Source organism: Pelophylax lessonae (assembly GCF_965119305.1).
Source record: "Pelophylax lessonae genome assembly, chromosome: 4".
Classification (NCBI taxonomy): domain Eukaryota; kingdom Metazoa; phylum Chordata; class Amphibia; order Anura; family Ranidae; genus Pelophylax; species Pelophylax lessonae.
Window position 1 is genome coordinate 654953211 of NC_138771.1, and position 25085 is coordinate 654978295.

Consider the following 25085-nt stretch of genomic DNA (forward strand, 5'->3'; position numbering starts at 1 on the left):
GACAGTATGTACAGGAGAGGAGTGTGGAGGGTATGACAGTGGGCAGTATGTACAGGAGAGGAGTGTGGAGGGTATGACAGTGGGCAGTATGTACAGGAGAGGAGTGTGGAGGGTATGACAGTGGGCTGTATGTACAGGAGAGGATTGTGGAGGGTATGACAGTGGGCTGTATGTACAGCAGAGGAGTGTGGAGGGTATGACAGTGAGCAGTATGTACAGGAGAGGAGTGTGGAGGGTATGACAGTGGGCTGTATGTACAGGAGAGGAGTGTGGAGGGTATGACAGTGGGCAGTATGTACAGGAGAGGAGTGTGGAGGATATGACAGTGGGCAGTATGTACAGGAGAGGAGTGTGGAGGGTATGACAGTGGACAGTATGTACAGGAGAGGAGTGTGGAGGGTATGACAGTGGGCTGTATGTACAGGAAAGGAGTGTGGAGGGTATGACAGTGGGCTGTATGTACAGGAAAGGAGTGTGGAGGGTATGACAGTGGGCTGTATGTACAGGAGAGGAGTGTGGAGGGTATGACAGTGGACAGTATGTACAGGAGAGGAGTGTGGAGGGTATGACAGTGGGCTGTATGTACAGGAAAGGAGTGTGGAGGGTATGACAGTGGACAGTATGTACAGGAGAGGAGTGTGGAGGGTATGACAGTTGGCTGTATGTACAGGAGAGGAGTGTGGAGGGTATGACAGTGGGCTGTATGTACAGGAGACAAGTGTGGAGGGTATGACAGTAGGGCTTTCCGATCAGGTCCGCTTGTCAGTTTTTCAGGCGGACCTAATCGGACACTCCATGTACCCCTATGGAGCAGTGGATGTCAGTGGTGACATGTCCGCTGACACCCGCTGCTATCCGATCCTGTGCATGAAATCCTATTTTCCATCCATCTGGAGGATTGGATATGATGAAGATGGACAGGCGGTCCATTATCATCCAATCTCCCATAGAGGACAGCGGGGATCTGACAGGTCCATCTCTGCACAGTGAGCAGAGACTGACCTGTCATTCGCCTGCTTGGCAGGGATCAACGGATCAATCCCTGCTGAGCAAAACAGAGTCCGCCGGACAAAACGCCTGTGTGGAAGGACCTATAGAGTGTTTAGTTAGGTGGTGAGTTTTTGATTGTACAGAGTTTGGTTGACACAGGGTTAAAATGGATGGTCATAAATTAAATTCACATCAACTGGACATAGTAATTGGAGTTTGTCGGTATAGATAGGGCTGTGTGTCAGTTTGGGAAATGTCTGTCAGCTCTGGGGGGGGGGCTGCTATATTAGACACACACACACACAGTGGAACATCCTATGGGAGTAGATTTTCACCACACCACATCACATCGCTGGCATGGTTTTGCACAGATTCCTCAGCACTTAAGCACTTTTGTGGGCTTTCATTCACTGGCTACTTGCTGAAGCACCTTTTTTGTGATTTTATATGAAATGTTATGCAGAACTTTCACTATACAGGCATACCTCACTTTTAAGTACACAATGGGACCAGAGCATGTATGTAAAACGAAAATGTACTTAAAGTGAAGCAATACATCTTTTCATTTCTCAATGCATGTAAATACACTAGCTCCATAGGAAATCTTGGTCTGCTTGACATGGCACTGCTGACAAGGACACCAAGCTTGGGGAGCATGTTAAGGGGATCCTATGATATGGTAGATTACCTTGGCAAGCTGGCTGGCCACAAATAGGATATGGTGTAGTCCTGGGTCCCCTCTTGGTGCTCCCTACGTTTGGTATCCCTGTCACTTATGGCTTGGGAGCAGTGCCATGTCAAACTGACCAAGATTTCCCATAGACACCAATGTTAAAAACAGGGAGTAGTGCCATGCCAAGCTGACCAGGCTGTGCCTGTACTCGCGAGTGTATGTAAAGTGAGTGTACTTAAAACGGGGTATGCCTGTATATTTATTTAACCGCTTGCCGGCGGTCAGCCCCGGCCAGGCAGAGTGACGTTAATTAACGTCACTAGCCTGAGCCGCTCTGGCGCGCGCGCGCGCGCTCCCGAGGTCCCGCCGATGACTCGATTGGGTTCAGAACCGATCAGTCATCAGGTCCAGGCCAATCATTTTTGGTCTGGACCTGTTGATCGGTCCTGCCCAATCAGATCATCCTCTAAGCCTGTGAAATGTAAACACAGGCTTAGAGGAGATGTGCCCTCCCCCCACAACGGTCTTTTTGGATCCAGCGTGAGAGGAGAGCACATCTAACTGTAAGTAAGCACAAAGCACACACTTCTACACTTAGATAGGCACATTTACCCCCCGATCGCCCCCCCAATTAACCCCTACAGTCCCTGACACAATACACACTGTATACAGCATATAGCAGTTACCTATATACCTGTATACGTGTGATTTGTGGTCAGGTGTAGCGCTTGCGACCCCCCCTTTTCCACTCAAATTACCCCCCACCCCCCCTAATAAAGATTTAACCCACTGATCTCCCCTGACCCCCCCCTGATCACCGCCGTTAACCCCTACACCCTCTGTCACATCAGCACTAATACAAACGCAATATACGGTGTTATTGTATTTTTGTATTAGTGTCATTGTGATCAGAATTAGCGCAGGCGACTAAGTTTCTGTCCCAAGAAGGTTTAGGGTCCCCGCCACCCGCCCAATAAAGATTTAAGCCCCTGACCCCCCCCTGATCACCCCTACACCCCCTGCCATAACACACACCGTATACAGTATATAGCATTTTGCTATATACCCGTATAAGTGTGATTTGTGGTCAGGTCTAGCGCTTGCGACCCCCCCTTTTCCACTTAAATTACCCGCCACCCCCCCCAAATAAAGATTTAAACCCCTGATCCCCCCTGATTCCCCCCTGATCACCGCTAGTTAACCCCTACACCCTCTGTCACATCAGCACTAATACAAACGTAATATACTGTGCTTTTGTATTTTTGTATTAGTGTGATTGTGATCAGAATTAGCGCAGGCGACTAAGTTTCTGTCCCAAGGAGGTTTAGGGTCCCCGCCACCCGCCCAATAAAGATTTAATCCCCTGATCCCCCCCTGATCACCCCTACACCCCCTGCCACAACGCACACTGTATACAGTATATAGCATTTTCTATATACCCGTATAAGTGTGACTTGTGACCAGGTTTAGCGCTTGCCACCGTTCCTTTTATCCTTAGGATACCCGCCAGCCCCTTCCAATAAAGATTTAAACCCCTGATCCCCCCCTGATCACATCCAGTTAACCCCTACACCCTCTGTCACATTAGCACTAATACACACATAATATATTGTTTTTACTGTATTTTGTATTGGTGTCATTGTGACTTGAGGTTGCGCTAGCTAGCTAGTTTCTTTCCCAAAGGAGGTTTAGAGTCCCCGCCACCCCCCCAGATCCCCGGCGCATAGTTTAGAAGTAACCCCTTGATTGCCACACACACACGCACGCACGCACATACACTTCCATTTCTAGTATAGTGTTTGAACAGATCAATATCTGATCTGATCAGAACTATACTAGCGCCCCCATAGTTTAGGGTTCCCAAAACGCGGTGTTTGCACGGTCAGCACTGATTCCTGCCAGCACCTGCGTTTAACCCTTTCACCCAGGTAAGTGTAGTAATCAATAGATTACTGTCACTTACAAAAAAACACAAGACACAAAACCGCTGTGTTAGCAGAGTCAGGCCTGATCCCTGCTAGCATTAGCAGTTTTTTTGGTAGCGCTTGAAATAATCTTCGACAACCAGGTGCTTTTATTACCTGTGAGTCGCATCACTGTACGGGTAAATTTAGTTACCAAAATGACCAAACGTTCGTACAGAGATGAAGAGCTTCTCAGTTATATGCTGTCCGAGTCATCTGATAGCGATGGGGAAGCTACAATGACCGAATTAGTGTCAGTATATGAACCTGATGACAGCAGCGGCTCCCTGACAGACAGCTCTGACGACAGATGGGTCCCTGTTAGACCCAGGCGTACCCGACCCCATTCTGAAGTTGTTGAGATGCAGGAATCGCAGGGTGCTCGTATGGAGCAGAGTGTGGGTACTAGTGCCGCTCATTTTTCTGGCGACCTGGCAAGCGCCAGCGGCCTAGTACACCCTGGACCTAGTACAACCAGCACTGCAGTAAGACCTGGTGACGTGGCGAGTCCCCTAAGTGCAGTTGAAGCTGGTGCGGTGGCTAGCACGAGTAGTGGCCCGCAGCCACCGCGTATTCGAAGACAGGCCCGTAGAGCCCATAGTGCCCTCCCTGATGCGCTGGCATATCCCAATTGGCAACCCACTGATTCTACAGCGCCAGTACTTCCCCCATTCACCGCCCAACCTGGAATCCACGTGGAGACAGCTGGTTTTACGCCCCTGAACTTTTTTGAGCTGTTCTTCACGGAAGATCTTTACAGATCTATTGTGGATCAATCAAATTTATACGCTCAACAATTTATCGCCGCCAACCCAAATTCGCACCTTGCCAGACCATTCGGCTGGAATCCTATAACGGTTTCCGAATTTAAGATCTTTCTGGGCCTTTCCCTCCACATGGGCATAACTAAACAGAGTGAATTGCGGCTATATTGGTCCACTAGCCCAGCTCACCATATGCGCATGTACTCTGCCTCCATGTCCAGGGGGAGATACGAGCAAATTCTGCGATTTATGCATTTCAGCAACAATGAACTCTGTCGTCCTCGGGGAGACCCTGAATACGATCGGCTCCACAAAATTCGGCCCCTCATAGACCACTTCAATCAGCGGTTTGCAGCCTTGTTTACCCCCGAACAAGTTGTCTGCGTTGACGAGTCCCTGATTAAATTTACTGGCCGCCTTGCTATGAAACAGTACCTCCCCAGCAAGCGTGCCAAGTACGGGGTCAAACTGTATAAATTGTGTGACAGGGCCACAGGCTATACAGTTAGTTTCCGGGTCTATGAGGGAAAAGATAGCACTGTGGAGCCCCCCAACTGCCCAGACTACATAGGGAGCAGCGGTAAGATCGTTTGGGACTTGGTGTCACCCTTATCCGGAAAGGGGTACCATTTGTACGTGGACAACTTTTATACAAGCGTGCCACTATTTAGTCACCTGCTCGAATTACAAATTGGCGCATGTGGCACCGTGCGACGTAATCGCCGGGGCTTCCCCCAACGGCTTGTAAATTCCCGTCTTAGTCGGGGGGCGAGAGCCTGCTTGAAAACGGACAAATTACTTGCGGTGAAGTGGAAGGATACACGGGATGTTTATGTTCTGTCCTCCCTTCACCCAGACACGACAGTCCAAATCCCTACGGCAACTGGCGTTGTGGAGAAACCCCTCTGTGTCCACGAATATAACCTTAACATGGGAGGGGTGGACCTTAACGACCAGCTTTTGGCGCCGTATTTAGTTGCCCGTAAAGCCAGACGCTGGTACAAAAAAGTGTCTGTTTATCTTTACCAATTGGCTATGCTGAACGCCTTTGTCCTATACAGGGCGTCAGGACGAACTGGATCTTTCCGGGAATTCCAGGAAGCGGTCATCCTTGCCTACCTGTACCCAGGAGGCATGCCTGCCCAACTTCCCCTTCCAGATGCAGTGAGCCGGCTGCATGAGAGGCATTTTCCTTATGCCATCCCGCGTACCCCTACCCAAAGATACCCCCAAAAAAGATGTCGTGTCTGTAGCAAGCACGGAGGCAGGAGTGACACCCGCTATTATTGTCCCAAATGTCCTGACCAACCTGGTCTCTGCATCGGGGAATGTTTCGAGCGCTACCATACACTAGTGGAGTATTAGCGTAGGGTACAGCACGACACAGTGTAGGGCACACAAACACAGGGTCTCGAAGGATGTTGGATGTCCATCGACATTTTGAGAGACCCAAGCTGGAAGAGAAGATCGCAGAAGATCGCTGTCCCAAATCAAGAAACAGTTAGAAAAATAAAAGGATCCAAAAACTGTTGTTGTGTCAGTAATTTTATATGTCCTTCTACTCTTCTTACTGTACATATAAATGTCCTTTGTTTGTTTTTTCATTCTTTTGTGACCTGTTTCTCTTGCAGGTACTGGTCGGCTACCACGCATTGATTTTATATATTCTGACACAAACAGCGTTTGCGCTCAGCATATATGGATACCTTTGCTGATAGCAGCTGTGGTGATTTTCTGATTTCAGCACTGCAGTTAAAATCTTATTTTGGTATACGTGGATAGCGCCGTGTATACCCATCATTAAATTCAGTGGGTGGTTGTTTGGGCGGTTAATGATGATAATCCAAAAACTTTTGTTGTGTCAGTCATTTTATATGTCCTACTCTTCCTAATGTACTTTTTTTAATGTACTTTTTTTTTTCATTCTTTTGTGACCTGTTTCTCTTGCAGGTACTCGTCGGCTACCACGCATTGATTTTATATATTCTGACACAAACAGTGTTTGCGCTCAGCATATATGGATACCTTTGCTGATAGCAGCTGTGGTGATTTTCTGATTTCAGCACTGCAGTTAAAATCCTATTTTGGTATACGTGGATAGTGCCGTGTATACCCATCATTAAATTCAGTGGGTGGTTGTTTGGGCGGTTAATGATGAGTAATACTACGCATTATTCCTGTGCTGATTTCGGATAGGTTCTCTTTTTTTCCGTTCAGCCCACAGGCTGCATGAAAAAAAAAAAAACCTATATGCCAAACAAGGACCAGCAATGTACTGGTACGTTGCTGGACTTTGAGTGGTTATACCAGGATGATGCCTGCAGATTTAGGCATCATCTTGGTATCGTTTTTTACAGCCAGTGGTCAGCTTACATGTAAAAGCAATCCTAGCAGGTAATTGGCCGCTAGACTGCTTTTACATGCAGTGGGAGGAGCCTCCCCCCCCCACCGCCGCCTTCCGCAGCCTTCCGTGGTTTTTCTCGGGCTCTCCTGTCCCACCGGTTAACCCGAGAGTGCAGCCGGGGGTTCAGTTGTCTAACCATAGAGCTAATTGGAGATGAGAATGGCTCCAATCATCTCTATGGCCTAAGATGCCGGAGGCTACGAGCATTTTATGACTTCTGTTTCGCCAGAAATAAGCAGGGCCATTGGGAAATTGGGAAAGTATTTTATCACACCAATTTTCGTGTGGTCAGATGCGTTAAGGTCAGAGGAGAGATCTGGAGTCTAAAATACCCCAATTTTTTTAAAAAAGAGTACCTGTCACCACAGATTGCTATCATAGGGGATATTTAAATTCACTGTGATAACAATAAAAATGATTTAAAAAAAAAAAAAATTAAAGGAAAGGTGTCAAAATAACATAAAAAAGCAAAAGAAAAAAGAAAAAAAAAAAAAAAAATTGAGCCCCCACCTTTCCCCCGGTGCTTGCGCGCAATGGCGCACGCAAGCGGTGGTCTAGTGTCATATGTAAACCGCAATTGCAGCATGCATGTGAGGTATTGCCGCGATCGCCAGATCGAGGGCAGTAATTCTTGCAGTAGACCTCCTCTGTAAGTCTAAAGTGGTAACCTGTAGAGACTTTTAAAGGTTTTTAAAAATGTACGAAGGTTTTTGCCGCTGCGCAGGCATGCGCAATTTTTAAAGCATGTCATGTTGGGTGTCTATGAACTCGGCATAAGATCATCTTTTAAATTTTACCAAAAAAATTGGAATTATATAGTGTATTTGTGCAATAAATTAAATAAAAATGTATTTTTTTCGCAAAAATTGCGTTTGGAAAATCTGTGCGCAAATACCGTGTGACAAAAAAATTTGCAACATCCACCATTTTATTCTATAGGGCCTCTGCTTTAAAAAAATATATAATGTTTGGGGGTTCAAAGTAATTTTCTAGTAAAAAAAAAATATTTTTTCATGTAAACAAAAAGGCACAGAAAAGGCTTGGTTTTCAAGTGGTTAGAAGAGTGGGTGATGTGTGGCTAAGATTGAGCATAAAATGCCGGGACAGTTCAAAAACCCCCCAAATGACCCCTTTTTGAAAAGTAGACACCCAAAGCTTTTTTCTGAGAGGCATGGTGAGTCCATGGAGTATTTTATATTTTGCCACAATTTTCGGGAAAATTATAATTTTTTTTTTTTTTGTTGTTTTTTTACAGAAAGTTGTCACTAAATGATATATTGCTCACACATGCCATGTGTATATGTGAAATGACACCCCAAAATACATTCTGCTGCTTCTCCTGAGTACAGGGATACCCCATGTGTGAGACTTTTTGGGAGCCTAGCTGTGTACGCGACCCCGACAACCAGTCCACATCTTCAGGTTTTCTAATGGCGTAAATTGCTGATTTTACCCCTGACTACCTGTCACAGTTTCAGAGGCCCTGAAATTTCAAGATAGCACAAAACCCCCCCAAATGACCCCATTTTGCAAAGTAGACACTCCAAGCTACTGGCTGAGAAGCATGGTGAGTCCATGGAATAGTTTATATTTTGCCACAAGTTTCGGGAAAAAAATTTTTTTTTATTTTTTTATTTTTTTTTACACAAAGTTGTCAGTAAATGATATATTGCTCACACATGCCATGGGTATATGTGAAATGACACCCCAAAATACATTCTGCTGCTTCTCCTGAGTACAGGGATACCCCATGTGTGAGACTTTTTGCCAGTCTAGCCGCGTACAGGACCCGGAAAACCAATGCGCACCTTTTGGCTTTCCAAGGGCGTAAATTGTTGATCTCACTCCTTACTACCTATCACACTTTTGAAGTCCATAAAAAGCCAAGATGGCACAAAACCCCCCCAAATTACCCCATTTTGCAAAGTAGACACTCCAATCTATTTGCTGAGAGGCATGGTGAGTATTTTGCAGCTCTCATTTTTTTGGAAAATGAAGAAAAAACAGGAAAATGCATTTTTTTTCCTCTTTTTTTCAATTTCCAAAGCTTTGTGACAAAAAGTGAGATCTGCAAAATACTCAACATGCCTCTCTGCAAATAGCTCAGGGTGTCTACTTTCCGAAAAGGGGTCATTTGGGGGGGGGGTTGTGCTGTCTTGGCATTTCATGGCCTCCAAAACTGTGATAGGTAGTCAGGAGTGAAATCAACAATTTACGCCCTTGGAAAGCCTGAAAGTGGGGACTGGTTTTCGGGGTCCTGTACTCGGCTAGACTGCAAAAACGTCTCACACATGGGGTATCCCTGTACTCAGGAGAAGCAGCAGAATGAATTTTGGGGTGTCAGTTCACATATACCCATGGCATGTGTGAGCAATATATCATTTAATGACAACTTTGTGTAAAAAAAAAAAAAATATATACATATATATATATTTCCCGGAACTTGTGGCAAAATATAAAATATTCCATGGACTCACCATGCCTCTCAGCAAATAGCTTGGGGTGTCTACTTTCCAAAATGGGGTCATTTGGGGGGGTTTTGTGCTATCTTGGAATTTTAGGGCCTCCGAAACTGTGATAGGTAGTCAGGAGTGAAATCAACAATTTACGCCCTTGGAAAGCCTGAAAGCGGGGACTGGTTTTCGGGGACCTGTACTCGGCTAGACTGCAAAAAAGTCTCACACATGGGGTATCCCTGTACTCAGGAGAAGCAGCAGAATGTATTTTGGGGTGTCAGTTCACATATACCCATGGCATGTGTGAGCAATATATCATTTAATGACAACTTTGTGTAAAAAAAAAAAAAAATATATACATATATATATATTTCCCGGAACTTGTGGCAAAATATAAAATATTCCATGGACTCACCATGCCTCTCAGCAAATAGCTTGGGGTGTCTACTTTCCAAAATGGGGTCATTTGGGGGGGTTTTGTGCTATCTTGGAATTTTAGGGCCTCCGAAACTGTGATAGGTAGTCAGGAGTGAAATCAACAATTTACGCCCTTGGAAAGCCTGAAAGCGGGGACTGGTTTTCGGGGACCTGTACTCGGCTAGACTGCAAAAAAGTCTCACACATGGGGTATCCCTGTACTCAGGAGAAGCAGCAGAATGTATTTTGGGGTGTCAGTTCACATATACCCATGGCATGTGTGAGCAATATATCATTTAATGACAACTTTGTGTAAAAAAAAAAAAATATATACATATATATATATTTCCCGGAACTTGTGGCAAAATATAAAATATTCCATGGACTCACCATGCCTCTCAGCAAATAGCTTGGGGTGTCTACTTTCCAAAATGGGGTCATTTGGGGGGGTTTTGTGCTATCTTGGAATTTTAGGGCCTCCGAAACTGTGATAGGTAGTCAGGAGTGAAATCAACAATTTACGCCCTTGGAAAGCCTGAAAGCGGGGACTGGTTTTCGGGGACCTGTACTCGGCTAGACTGCAAAAAAGTCTCACACATGGGGTATCCCTGTACTCAGGAGAAGCAGCAGAATGTATTTTGGGGTGTCAGTTCACATATACCCATGGCATGTGTGAGCAATATATCATTTACTGACAACTTTGTGTAAAAAAAAAAAAATATATATATATATATATATATATATTTCCCGGAACTTGTGGCAAAATATAAAATATTCCATGGACTCACCATGCCTCTCAGCAAATAGCTTGGGGTGTCTACTTTCCAAAATGGGGTCATTTGGGGGGGTTTTGTGCTATCTTGGAATTTTAAGGCCTCCGAAACTGTGACAGGTAGTGCAGAGATGACATGAACAATTTACGCCATTAGAAAACCTGAGAGTGTTGATTGGCTTTTGCGGTCCTGTACACAGCTAGGCTCCCAAAAAGTCTCACACATGGGGTATCCCCATACTCAGGAGAAGCAGCAGAATGTATTTTGGGGTGTCATTCCACATATACCCATGTCATGTGTGAGAAATTTATCTTTTAGTGACAACATTGTGTAAAAAAAAAAAATTAAAAAAAGAAATTGTAATTTTCCCAAAACTTGTGGCAAAATATAAAATATTCCATGGACTCACCATGCCTCTCAGCAAACAGCTTGGGGTGTCTACTTTCCAAAATGGGGTAATTTGGGGGGGTTTTGTGGTATCTTGACATTTCAGGGCCTCCTAAACCGTTAGAGGTAGTGAGAAAATGCAATGAAAAATGTACGCCCTTTGAAATTCTGATGGTGGTGATTTGTTTTTGGGGACCCCTACACAGCTAGGCTCCCAAAAAGTCCCACATATGTGGTATCGCTGTACTCAGGAGAAGCAGAAGAATATATTTTGGGGTGTAATTACACATATACCCATGGCATGTGTGAGCAGTATATCATTTCAATGACAACTTTGTGTAAAAAAAAAAAAAATTTTTTTTTTAGTCATTTTTCAAACACCTGTGACAAAAAAATGAAATATTCAATGAGCTCAACATGCCTGTCAGGACATTCCTTAGGATGTTTACTTTCCAAAAAGTGGTAGTTTGGGGGGGTTTTGTACTGCCCCGCCATTTTAGCACTTCATGAAATGAGATAGGCAGTCAGAAATTAAAGCTGCGTAAATTTCACTATTTACACCATAGTTTGTAGACGCTATAACTTTTGCGCAAACCAATAAAAATACGCTCATTGATTTTTTTTTTGTCAAAGACATGTAGCTAAATATATTTTGGCAAAAAAAAATGACATAAATTGAGTATATTGGATATTTTTTAAAAGACAAAGTTGAAAATGTCATTTTTTTGCAAAATTTTCGCTCTTTTTTTATTAATATCGCAAAAAATAAAAAGCGCAGAGGCGATCAAATACCACCAAAAGAAAGCTCTGTTTGTGGGAAAAAAAGGACGTAAATTTCGTTTAGGTACAGCATTGCATGACCGAGCAATTATCAGTTAAAGTCACGAAGTGCCAAGTTGAAAAAAGGGGTCTGGTCTTTAAGCTGCAAAATCCTCCGGTAGGAAAGTGGTTAATATTGCTAATTCGTTTTCTACATATTTATGGTATTATTTATATGATTGAGAATTGCACAAAATATTGCACATGTTGCACCGTACACTTAAGAGTCCATTCACACTAGCACGACTTGTCAGGCGACTTGTGTGCCCTTAAGTCGCCCCAAATCGCTTGTCATAACAAATGCAATGTAAATGAATGAGAGCCGTCTTAATTGGCACTACTGAAGTCGCTCCAACTTCAGAAAAGGGTCCTGTACTACTTTGAGACGACTTGTATCCGACTTGTGTCAATAGACTTCAATGGGAGTCGCCTCCAAGTCGGATCCTTATCTCATATTAAGGCGACTTGTTATCAGACTTTCCAGGAAGAAGAAAGAGATTAGCCAGGCATTCCCCACATTGCAGCCATGCCTATATGGTGTATGTATATTATATATATATGTAATGGTATATATATTCTATTATCTCTGCTTGGTCTGTGTGAGTGGCACTGGTGGACACTGATTCGTGGCACTGATACGTGGCACTGATACGTGGCACTGGTGGACACTGATTCGTGGCACTGATACGTGGCACTGGTGGACACTGATACGTGGCACTGATTCGTGGAACTGATACATGGCACTGATACGTGGCACTGGTGTTCACTGATTAGTGGCACTGATACATGGCACTGATACGTGGCACTGATGGACACTGATTCGTGGCACTGGTGGACACTGATTTGTGGCACTGATATGTGGCACTGGTGGACACTGATTCATGGCACTGATACATGGCACTGATACGTGGCACTGGTGGACACTGATACGTGGCACTGATACGTTGCACTGGTGGACACTGATTCGTGGCACTGATACGTGGCACTGGTGGACACTGATATGTGGCACTGGTGGACACTGATTCGTGGCACTGGTGGGCAGTGGCACTGGTGGACACATACGTGGCACTGGTGGGCAGTGGCACTGGTGGACACTGATACATTGCACTGGTGGGCAGTGGCACTGGTGGACACATACGTGGCACTGGTGGGCAATGGCACTGGTGGACACTGATACGTGGTACTGGTGGGCAATGAGGAAATGAGTAAAAAAAACAAACAGAAAAGGGGAATTAGGTCACAACACATCATATTCTGATTGGCCAAATACAAAGTCGTCTGTCATATAAGTCGCGCAAAATAATTCACAAGTCGCACTGAAGTCGCGGTAAAGTCACGGTAAAATCGCGGTAAAAAGTCGCTCCGACATGGGGCGACTTATGGTCGCGGCAGTGTGAACCGGCTCTTAAGATTTCAATAATTTATTTATTTATTTATTACTCCCATCATTATTCACAACCTTTTTGCGCTGTTTTATTTGCACTGACACACACACATACATACACACACACACAGGACCCTTCACTGCAAAATAAATCTTCCTAGCAGAAACTTTGCAGCTTACCTCCAGACTTCTCCTAGAACAAACTCAGCTCACCTCTCTCCCTTCCTGCAGTGTGTTCTCCGCCTCCCGATTCTCTTATTGCAGGGCACTGATGATCAGAGGGGGGAACGGAGATCAGAGATCAAACAGCGAGTGCAGGGGGACACTACGGGGGAAGGGGGACTGGGGGAGAAACAGAAACCAGGAATGGAGCTTCTAACTGCATACACCACTGGCCAGTGTATGTAATTAGAAGCAACGAATGCTGCTGTTCCTGTTCCCACAGTGGCAATGGCAATTGGCAAGTAAACTGCCATTGTAAGCATGCACCTCTTCTTCTTCTCTTCTGCAGTGGCCTGACAGTGGAAGATGGAGGGAGGAGCCAAAGGCAGCTGGAGCCAGTAATCGGCACGGAGGATGATCCGCTTTGCATGATGGGTCCTCTCCACTCCTCGCTTTCCTTCCCTGGAGACCGTCCGTGACGTCACTGGTTGCTAGACGCCAAGCGGCTGGTGATGTAGCAACCGGGTCTCCGGGGCGGCCAAACCAGTCACAATAAATGCATACTGATAGTGAACTTTAATGAAGAAACTGAGCAGCCTTTTCTGGGGGGGGATCAGATCGGCCCAGGGGGAAATTGCCACCCTGCCCCCCGGCCCAGCCCGCCCCAGTGAGACACGCACATTGTTATGGATGAGATTCCTCCAATATTGGTGTCCCTCCATATAAGGAATCCTATGAATAAAGTAGAAGTCACAGCCCAGTCTCACCCTGTGTAGGAGGAGGTCACCCCTCCCAACTGTATTCTTCCCCGGAGTCAGAGAATTTTACTTTCATTTCTCTCTTCTGCTGGGAGCGATGGCGTCTGCTGATCTGGGAGCTGAGCTGGAATGTTCCGTCTGTGTGAACATTTATACAGATCCTGTAAACCTGAGATGTGGACACAACTTCTGTCGGGTCTGTATTGATCGTGTGCTGGATACACAGGGGGGGTCTGGAGGATATTCCTGTCCTAAATGCAGAGAGAAGTTTCCGGATCGGCCTGCACTGCAGAGGAACATAACACTGCGTAACATAGTGGAGAATTTCCTGTCTGCTCAGCCTGATCAGGAGGAGTCCGGGGTCTTCTGTACTTACTGTGTGGACTCTCCTGTACCTGCTGTTAGATCCTGTCTACACTGTGAGGTTTCTCTGTGTGATAAACACCTGAGAGTCCACAAAAAGTCCCCAGAACACATCTTATGTGACCCCACCTTGTCCATGGAGAGCAGGAAATGCTCCGTCCATAAGAAGATCCTGGAGTATTACTGCACTGAGGATGATACCTGTATCTGTGTGTCCTGCACTTTGGCTGGAGAACATCGGGGACACCAGGTGGAGATACTGGATGAGGCTTCTAAGAAGAAGAAGGAGACACTGATGAATGTTCTGCAGAAACTTCTGACAAAGAGAGAGGAGACGGAGGAAAGAGTCCAGAGTCTGCAGGAACACAGGAGGAAAGTAGAAGAAAAAGCAGCTGGTGACACCGAGAGAGTCACTGCCCTGTTTAGAGATCTCAGGAGACATCTGGAAGACCTGGAGAAGAGAGTCCTGGGGGAAATCTCCGGGCGGGCAGAGCGGATCTCCATCTCCATCCGGGATCTGGAAATAAAGAAGGAGGAGCTGTCCAGGAAGATGCGTCACATTGAGGAGCTGTGTAACATGACGGATCCACTGACTGTCTTACAGGAATCAGACACAGGTGACTTGTGTGATACTGAGGATGGAGATAATGAGGACAGAGAGAGACATGAGAAGCTCCTCCATGATGGAGGGGGTCTGGATGTGGCTGGGATATCACACACATTACACACATTATCTGATATAATAACAGAGGTAAATGTAGACTCCTATATACAGGGAGATGCAGATATATTATTGGATGTAAACACAGCTAATAAAATTCTACATATATCAGATGACAGGAAAACTGCATCCTTGTCAGATAGAAACCAGAATCGTCCACAAACACCAGAGAGATTTCAGGTTTATCCTCAGGTGTTGAGCAGTCGGAGTTTCTCCTCAGGGAGACATTACTGGGAAGTGGATGTTGGTGGATCAGATTGGTGGATAGTCGGGATGTGTTACCCCAGTATAGACAGGAGAGGAGATCAGTCAGTGATTGGAAATAATAAGAAGTCCTGGGGATTGTACTGGAAAGGTGATCAGTATGGGGTGATACATGACAGTAAAGAGATCCCGTTACCCACCAATATCTCCAGTAACAGAGTCAGGATATATCTGGATTATGAGGCCGGGCAGATCTCCTTTTATGATCTGTGTGACCCGATCCGACACCTCCACACCTTCACCACCACCTTCACTGAGCCCCTCTATGCTGGGATATGTGTAGTGAGAGGTTGTATAAAGATCTGTGGGGGATGAGAAGGGGAAGGAAGCCTGAGCACTCGGTGGGTGGAATACAATGAGGTTAGCACTGGAGTGGAGAGATTTTGGCACATCACATTACTTGGATAAATAATTTTTTCCGCTTCACTAATGAACTTTCATTCCTATGGCTTCATACTTAAAGGGATATACACTTATTTCTTGTACTGAGTTCTAATGTGATTGTTTTCAATTTTTATTTCTACTATGATGATTGCAATTATTTTATACTAATTGATTGTTTTAAAGGGATAGAGCACCTATTATATGTTAATGGTCCTGCCGGGTTTTCAGTGATAAATATATTTATATAAAACATCTTCATCACTCCCTCTAAGATCACTGTGATTGGCTGGAATAACGGTATAATTATAGTGAGGGGCGGGGATGCACCGATACAGATTATTTTTACTAGTACTCGTGAAAATGCTCCCCATACCGAAACCGATACTTTGTGGTGCGATTTGTGTCCATAGAAAATGAATGGCCGCAAATCACACTGCAAAGAATCCCATGGAATTTGAACAGGAATGGGGTGCGATTCCTGTCTGAATCACATAAGATTTTCCGCACTGCTCCTGTGTACACCCAGGCTCAAATCACTATGACAGCCCTAGGTACACACAGGAGCGGTGCGGGAAAGCGCATGCAACTTGGACAGTAATCACACTGTATTCCTGTTTAATATTACATGCAGTTCTTTGCAGTGCGATTTGCACCCATTCATTTTCTATGGACATGAATTGCAAAGCAAAGTATCAGTACTCAGACTCACCGATAAAAAAAAAAACAGCATTGGTGAATTCCTAGCGAGGGGGATTTTATCTATCTATCTATCTATCTATCTATCTATCTATCTATCTATCTATCTATCTATCTATCTATCTATCTATCTATCTATCTATCTATCTATCTATCTATCTATCTATCTATCTATCTATCTATCTATCTATCTATCTATCTATCTATCTATCTATCTATCTATCTATCTATCTATCTATCTATCTATCTATCTATCTATCTATCTATCTATCTATCTATCTATCTATCTATCTATCTATCGATCTATCTATCATATAACTAAAGGCACATCTTTTTATAGTTTTGCATAGAGTGGAGAGGGATTGGAGCCCCTGTCAGGTTTTTATTGCGGTCTCCATCCCATTTAGAGATAGACCCCCTCTGTATTTGTCCTGGTGAATGTTATCTCCCAAAGTGAAAAAAATCCCCAAATTCTGAGTTGATACCAGAACTGGAATAGAGGGGAAATATTCTAAAGGGGACACTGGTTTTGGTGACAACCAGGGATTGGAGGGATTTCCTGTCACTTCCTGTTTTGGCTATTGGAGAGGAAGTGAAGGGAAGTCTCCCCAATGGAAAACAGATGTGGTAATAAAATACTAAGAGGGGTTAAAAAAAAATGTTTCCTTTAGTTCTAATTTAATTTTCCAAACAGGAAGTTACCATGTTATATCAGCAATTTCCCTTCCCCCTATGTTATGCCCCTCCTCCTCATGGTGGAGCTATGTGCAGCCATGATCAGAGATGATCCATCAGTACAGAGAATGCAGTGCAGTGATTGTGATGGGATAGGATGTGGTCACTTCTACATCTAGGAGAGGTCACATGACCCCATCTGGGGGGAAGGGACTGGGAAGGACAGAAGTGAGGTCTGGTAGATGGTGGTGGGTGATGAGCTCCATCTGTACTGGGAGGACTCATGGAGATCGGGGGAGGGGAGATGGTCTGCAGAGGGGTGAAGGGTGACAATAGAGCAGGTTGGGGGGCAGAGGAAGCGGAGCAGTATAACTCGATGTGTGTCTGTACAGAGCAGCATAGAGCTCTCACCTTCCCCAGGATGTACAGGACATAAAAAGGAGACACATACTGCTAATATATCATCACACACTAACCTGTCTGCATCCTACACAATTGTATTATAGGGATCTGTATGGAGGAAGTATGGTGGCAGCCATTGCTAACTACTTCTAAAGAATACTAGTTCCCTGGCTGTCATTCTGATCCAATGGCTTCTGTACTTTCTATGTCAGTAACCCAGAACAAGTATTCAGACTCGGAGTTCTGACTTAACTCTGATTTCCAGATTTGCATGATTGTTCCAGGTCAGTGTCCCAAAATACAGAGTCCACAGACAGCCAGGAGAATAGCATTTTCAGAAGACATCAAGCAATGGCCCCTCCATATTCCCCTCAGTACAGGTGTAATGTAAGTCACAGCTGGGTAATTTCTTGTTGTGTTTTTTATTTTCATTTTACCCGAATACAAAATGCTGAATGATAATCTATAATGACTTTTGGTTGGTTCTTTTCATTTTTTTGAATATTTACAAAATTAATAAACTGATCTTTTATGTCACTTGTATGAAATTTTCATTTTATAAATAAACATTTAATACAGATCTCTTCCATGAATTCTGGGCTTTCCGATAAGACAGCCCAGCATTAGCTGATCACTTGTGGACTGTCTCTCTCTAATTATTCCCCCATACAGAGACAAGGAGGAGGTGGAACAGAGACAGGTAGGGGGTGTCCTTCCTCTGACTCATCCAGCTGTGGTCTGAATAGCAGGAAATCAAATTACAATCTTCACCGGACAGAGAACAATGAGGCAGTTGGAGAATTGACTCAATAGCACCACCTACTGTAACATCATTCCTGACATTTATTCTAAACCCAAAAAATGGGGGGATAAATCATGCATATAGCAAATGTTAATAAATCATTTCAATAACCTAACCATAAACCATTGATTTATGCAACTTAGTAACCCAAATACAACCAAAGCCACACTCCTAACTAGAGACCCTAGTGGGAAAAACTCATAATATCAGCTGGGGCTAAAGGTACAGTATATATTTAAGTACATATTTTAAAATCCACGTATAAACAAAAAAAAGAAAAAATAGTATAAAAATCAAACCATTAAGTTGAAAAAAATATTATTTCCCCCCCAAAAAACATTGATCAGACTAAAGCATTATAAAGTGGACCAGACCTTTTAAAAATTGGAACTAAACAATTAATGTTTAAAGCTATGTTAAGACCTTTAGAGCATAGTGTATCTAATTCAGAGATCCCCCTGGTTTCCAGGCACAAAAGATTGGACCCTCTCCAATGCTGGTTAGCCATTTGTACTTTCACCCCCTTCCTGCCCAGGACAATTTTCAGCTTTCAGCGCTCTCACACTTTGAATAACAGTTACGCAGTCATGCAACACTGTACCCATTAGAAATGTGTGTCCTTTTATTCACACAAATATAGTTTTCTTTTGGTTGTATTTAATCACTACTAGTTTTTTTATTTTTTATGCTAAAAAAAAAAAGAAGACCGAAAATATTGTGAAACAACACTTTTTTTTTGTTTCTGTCGCACAGTTTTGCAAATTAGTAATTTTTCTTCATACATTTTGACCAAAATATATACTGCTACATATCTTTGGTAAAAAATAACCCAAAATAAGTGTTTATTATTTGGTTTTTGTGAAAGGTATAGAGTCTACAAGCTATGGTGCCAATCATTGAAAATTGATTACACCTGATCACACCTGATGTACTGATGGCCTATCTCATTTCTTGAGAGGAAGCCAGGAAAGTACAAATACCCCCCAAATGACCCCTTTTTGGAAAGTAGATAATCCAAGATATTTAGTAAGAGGCATGGTGAGTTTTTTTTTTATGGTGAGTTTTTTAAGTTGTCATTTTTTTCCACAATTCTTTGCAAAATTAAGACTTTTTTTTTTTACAAAATTGCTATATTAACATGTTATTTTTCTCACACATGTGCATTCTTGCAACTACACCCCAAAAAACATTATGCTATTCCTCTTGAGTATGGCGATACCACATGTGTGATATTTTTTCACAGCCTGGCCACATACAGAGGCCCAACATCCAAGGAGCACCGTCCGGCATTCTAGGAGCATAAATTACATATTTTTGTAGGCCCTGGAGCACAAGGACAATGGAAACACCCACAAAGTGACCCCATTTTGGAAATCAAACACACCAACGTATAATCTATGAGGCATAATGAGTATTTTGAACATGTCATTTTTTTCCACAAGTTTTGAAAAATATGGAAAGAAAATGAAAACCGATTTTTTTTTTTACACAAAGTTGTTGATTTATACAATATTTCTAACACATAGCATGTACATAGCAAAAATTTAACCCCAAAATACATTCTGCTACTCCTCCTGAGTATGGCGATACCACATGTGTGAGACTTTTACACAGCCTGGCCACATACAGAGGCCCAACATCCAAGTAGCACCATTAGGCATTCTAGGAGCATAAATTACACACATCCTTTCATGATGACCTATCATTTTTGAATGCCCTTCATATTTCTGACACATAGCATGTACATACCAAGAATTACACTCTAAAATAAATCCTACTGAGGAAAGGGTTAAAAAGAAAAAAAAAAGTATTACCTGTGGTTTTAGTAGTGCTGTTGTCCACAGAGGAGAGCATTGGTCCAGGCAGAAGGCAGGGACATGCTTAGCGACAACAATAGTAATTCTCCAGGCAGCAGGCAGAAATATTGTCTATAGTCAGTACAGGGATTTTGTAAGCACAGCGAAAGCGTTTGTCCAAAGGAATTGTCCAGGCAACCTATTGCCTCTTGCTACAGCTAATTATTACCATAGTACAGGTAGCAGTGGTCAGTTCATGCGGCAGGTAGAGGCATGATGGCAATAAGTCAGCAGCAGGCTGAGGACCTCTGTCAGGTAATACCTGGGTACAGGGGTAGAGGCTTCTCCCACCCAAATCTCTTTGAAGACTCCAGACCCTAATCCAGAAAGTACAAAATCTGTAGAGAACCAAAAAATTAGTTTTCCCCAACTGGAAAAACAATTCTGGAGCCCCTCACATATATGAGACCCCTGTGTACAACAGTAGCAGGGCAACAAATCAGTCCAAGCGGTAGGCAGAAGCATAGTCGATAAAACAGCCCAGGGTCAGTTCATGTGGAAGCAGTCTAAGCGGTAGGCAGAAGTGTAATCGATAAAACAGCCCAGGGTCAGTTCATGTGGAAGCAGTCTAAGCGGTAGGCAGAAGTGTAATCGATAAAACAGCCCAGGGTCAGTTCATGTGGAAGCAGTCTAAGCGGTAGGCAGAAGTGTAATCGATAAAACAGCCCAGGGTGAGTTCATGTGGAAGCAGTCTAAGCGGTAGGCAGAAGTGTAATCGATAAAACAGGCCAGGGTCAGTTCAGGTGGAAAAAGTCCAAACTGTAGGAAGAGGCATTCAAAAACAGGCCAGGTTTAGTTCACGTGGAAGGCAGTGGCATGGTTATTTGAGGAAACATGGAAAATGGTCAGCACAAATGATGAAAATGGGGAAACTATTACAAATATGGGCTAATATTTTAGGGATGTGTGATAAAGTTGGAAGCATTATCCAATGCACAGGCCAGGTTGGGAGGGACACTGGGGACAATGGTGGCTGGTATCTCTTTGAAATCCTCTTTTGCTGCACACGCGACATCTTTTATGGAATCTTCGGCCTGCTTCAGATGGTGGAATGTTGTCCAGGAAGTGGCGCTCATAAAGTCAGCTAACCGCATCAGAGAGAAGATTTTCGGAGGGAATCTTTATTGATAGATGAGGGACGTGACAATTTCTTTGATTAATTTTAGGAAGGGGGTGGGGCATTCCGTGGATTTGGTAAATGGCCAAATTAATTTGATAAATCGCTACTTTCTTGTACCAGAAAGGGGACCTCCTTTTTGCCAAATAGGGCTGAAGCATTTGGGCATTGAAATCCACCTCCCCTCCCATGTAAAGATTATATTCTTGGATGCATGTTGGCTTGTGTTCTTTGAACCTGAACTGTGGTGTCATTGTGGATGGTGGACATCATATATACATTCCTGCTATCCTTCCACCTCAAGGCCAGCACTTCGTTGCTTCTAGAAGCTGCTTTTTTTCCCCCCTTCACATTTTTTTGTTGACCAAAGATTGTGGGAAGCTCTTCCTGTTCTTTCTGGTGGTTCCGCAGACCAGGGTTTTTGCAAGGTGTAGGTGTTTGAAAAGGGGTGGGCTGGTATAATAGCTATCCAGGTATATATGATAACCTTTGTTCAGCAGTGGGTATGCCAGGTCCCATACAATGTTTTCCGGTTGTGCCTATGTAGGCCGGGCACTCAGGGGGCTGGAGCTGGGAATCTCTTCCTTCATATATGCGGAGCGCATACAGATATTCCGTGGCTCTTTCACATAACTTGTAAATTTTGACCCGTATTTGGCCCATTTGCAAGGAAAATATATTGTTTTATTCCTAGCTGGCCTGTAAAGTGTACCATACCAGATGCCTGGTTTCCCATTCTTCCTCCGATTCCATCGCCGATCCACTGCTATAATTCTGAATTGGATTCAGAATAGAAATTGGAATCTGATGAGAACTCCCCGCTGCTCTCATCAGTCATGGAGAGGATCTGAAAAGCTGTCCTAACTGCTGTACACTTTTTTGGACATGCTGCTGATGGTGGCTGTGTGATGGGCACTTTGGTGATAGGCTGTGCGACGGGTGACAGATGACTACTGACAGTCACTGATGGGTGGCAGGTGACGATGACTGATAGGTGACAGGCGACGGTCACTGATGGGTGACTGATATGTGACAGGTGACGGTCACTAATGGGTGTCTGATGGGTGACCAGTCACTAATGGGTGTTTGATGTGTGACAGATGACAGTCATTCATGGGCGACTGATAGGTGACGGTCAATGATGGGTGTCTGATGGGTAACAGGTGACGATCACTGATGGGTGACAGGTGATGGTCACTGATGGGTGATTGATGGGTGTCTGATGACGGTCACTAATGGGTGACTTGATGGGTGACAGGCGACGGCACTGATGAGTGATAGGTGACAGGTGATGGTCATTGATGGGTGACAGGTGCACCGCTGGCGGTACTGATGGCAGTCTCTGATGGGTGACAGGTGCACTTTATGGGCACTGATGGGTGAAAGGTGCACTTTATGGGCACTGATGTGGTGACTGTTGGGTGACAGGTACAATGGGGTGGGGGCTGAAGTTTGTACATTGCTGATGGGGACAGGTTCTCTTTATTTGTGTTTAGTACAGTACACTGACAATACACAGATAGGTAATTCACTGCTCCTGGCTCTTCTCTCCTCACACTGGAAACAGTGTGAGGAGAGAAGAGCCGGTAACAGCCAGTTACCGCTCTTTGTTTACATTTATGATCGGCTGTGAATGGATCACAACGGATCACGTGGTAAACAGCCATTGTCATTGGCTAGTTACCACTGTCGATGACAAGCTGTGTTCCTGGGAACACGCCGCTACTGACATGACTGTGCAGTGCGCTCCCGATCACGCGCATTCGCAGTCTACACCGGGGGGCAGAGCCAAGTGATTGGCTGTGAATAGATCCCAGCCGATCATGTGGTAAACAGCCGTGCTTATTGGTTGTTTACCCCCTGTCGGTGACGAGCTGTGTCTCAGGGACAGGCCACCACTGATAAGGCTGGGCTGCGCACACTCGATCACGCGCATGCGCTACTTGAATGGGCTGAAGTCATATGATGTCAGCCCAGAACGAGAGCCACACCGCTCCACTCCGCCGTCATTTGACGGTGGGCGGACGGCAAGTGGTTAATTTAATAAAGGCAAATATACTGTGCACTGCAAGTGCATTTGCTCTAAATCTGAGGGGAAGCTCTACTGATTTCTATCATCCAATCACGTACAAGCAAAAAATGCTGTTTTTTATTTTCCTTGCATGTGATTGGGTATTCTTTGCAAAGTGAAGCTTTACCTCATTTACTCAACTATGGAGCAACTGCACTTGCAGTGCACAGTATGTTTGCCTTTAGTAAATCAACCCCATAGGCTCATCTCTCTGTGACTCTGCTCCCTCCTCCTATCAGAGTGCTCCTTGCACTGCAGCAAAACCAACTGGCTCCTTGTTCTGTTCTTTTCCCAGTCTAAGCTCTGCTTCATAGGGACTGCAAGAAGCTGATACAAGGTGAGGTTCTGGTACTTACACTGCTTGTGTTTTTAATATAAAATACATTTATTGATATACTAATAATTAATGAACTGCAGTCATTTGTGACTTTCATAACTTCCTTGAATGCAGTATTAATATTACAGACTAAACCAAACAGGAAAACATTCACTCACTGGCCACTTTATTAATTCCACCTTGCTAGTACTGAGATGGACCCCCTTGTGCCTTCATTCATCGTGACATAGATTCAGCAAGGTATTGGAAACATTCCTCAGAGATCTTGGTCCATATTGATGTATCGGTACCCCCCACAGGAGCCGCTTGGGTATTGGTTTGCCCGTGCCTCCCACTGATTACTTTACAGCCATTTACAGGGTATTTACACTCAGTCAGGTGCACACACTCTTCCGCTCGTTATCTTCAATGACCAGTCTAGGGAATTGTTTTACAGTGCCTGTATGGTATGAACAAGTCCCTTTGTGGCTAAAGGAACTCAGTGAACCTTGACTCTTCAAGACACTAGCCAGTGTCTCCTTTAGCTTGCACCCAGTAGCCGACTTCTAGCACCCAGAGGGGGATTGTGACAGTGTTTACCATCGCTGGGAGTGAGGGACAGAGATTTAATGGTTTGGATTGCTTCAAGTGGGACAGTAGTGTTTGTCAACAGTGTATCTCGGGGAATATATGAAGACTCTGGGACTCTAGGCCTAGCTGCCTATTGCCAATAAGACTTCACATAGTCAGACTCCTAGCAGATGCTAATATCATCAGCTCAATCACCTGTCTTCCACACCTTGTAATTATGCTGATTTACTCTGTGTTTACACTTCTAATAAATGTGGATTATATTTTGTTCTAGCCTTGTTGCCGGCAGTCTGGTCTTCCAGTCTGGTTTAAGTGAACTGAGTTAATTAGTATGTTAATGAATACTTTTGCAAGGCACTGTAGATGGGATTAGCCATGATTCAGCTGTACCTCGTTAGCTAACCATTGTGTAATGTTTTTGGTAAATATTCGGGTCATTGTTCATGTAGTGACTGACATACTTCTTAAGTGTATAAAAGACTGTTTCTTGTTCAATAAAGGAGTTCTACTTCACCCTCAATCTAGAGTCCTGTCTCTTATTGGGGGAATCTGCTACAGGGGATTGCCATGCTCTTCATACTCCCTTGAATAATCACTAAGCTCTTGTAAGAGCTTGTTCCTTTTCCTGCTGCACTCTCTGGGAAAAGAGACATGATAGCATCACGCAGTTGCCACAGATTTGTTGGCTGCACATCCATGATGCGAATCTCCCGTTCCACCAAATTCCAAAGGTGCTCTATTGGATGAGATGTGGTGAGTGTGGAGGCCATTGGAGTACAATAACTTCATTGTCATGTTGAAGAAACCAACGGTGAGATGATTTGAGCTTTGTGACATGGTGCATTATCTTGCTGGAAGGAGCCATCAGAAGATGGG

At 44.2% G+C, this 25085-nt stretch overlaps 1 protein-coding gene across 1 annotated transcript in view; it reads left to right on the forward strand.

The window, feature by feature from the left end:
* LOC309553047 (uncharacterized protein) overlaps window positions 1-25085 on the forward strand; it is a gene marked incomplete at both ends in the record, with an annotated part of 178394 nt that overhangs the window by 102881 nt on the left and 50428 nt on the right. Inside the window, 1 exon segment of the mRNA XM_082253946.1 lies at window positions 14047-15603. Coding sequence (XP_082110072.1) covers window positions 14047-15603 — 1557 coding nt within the window.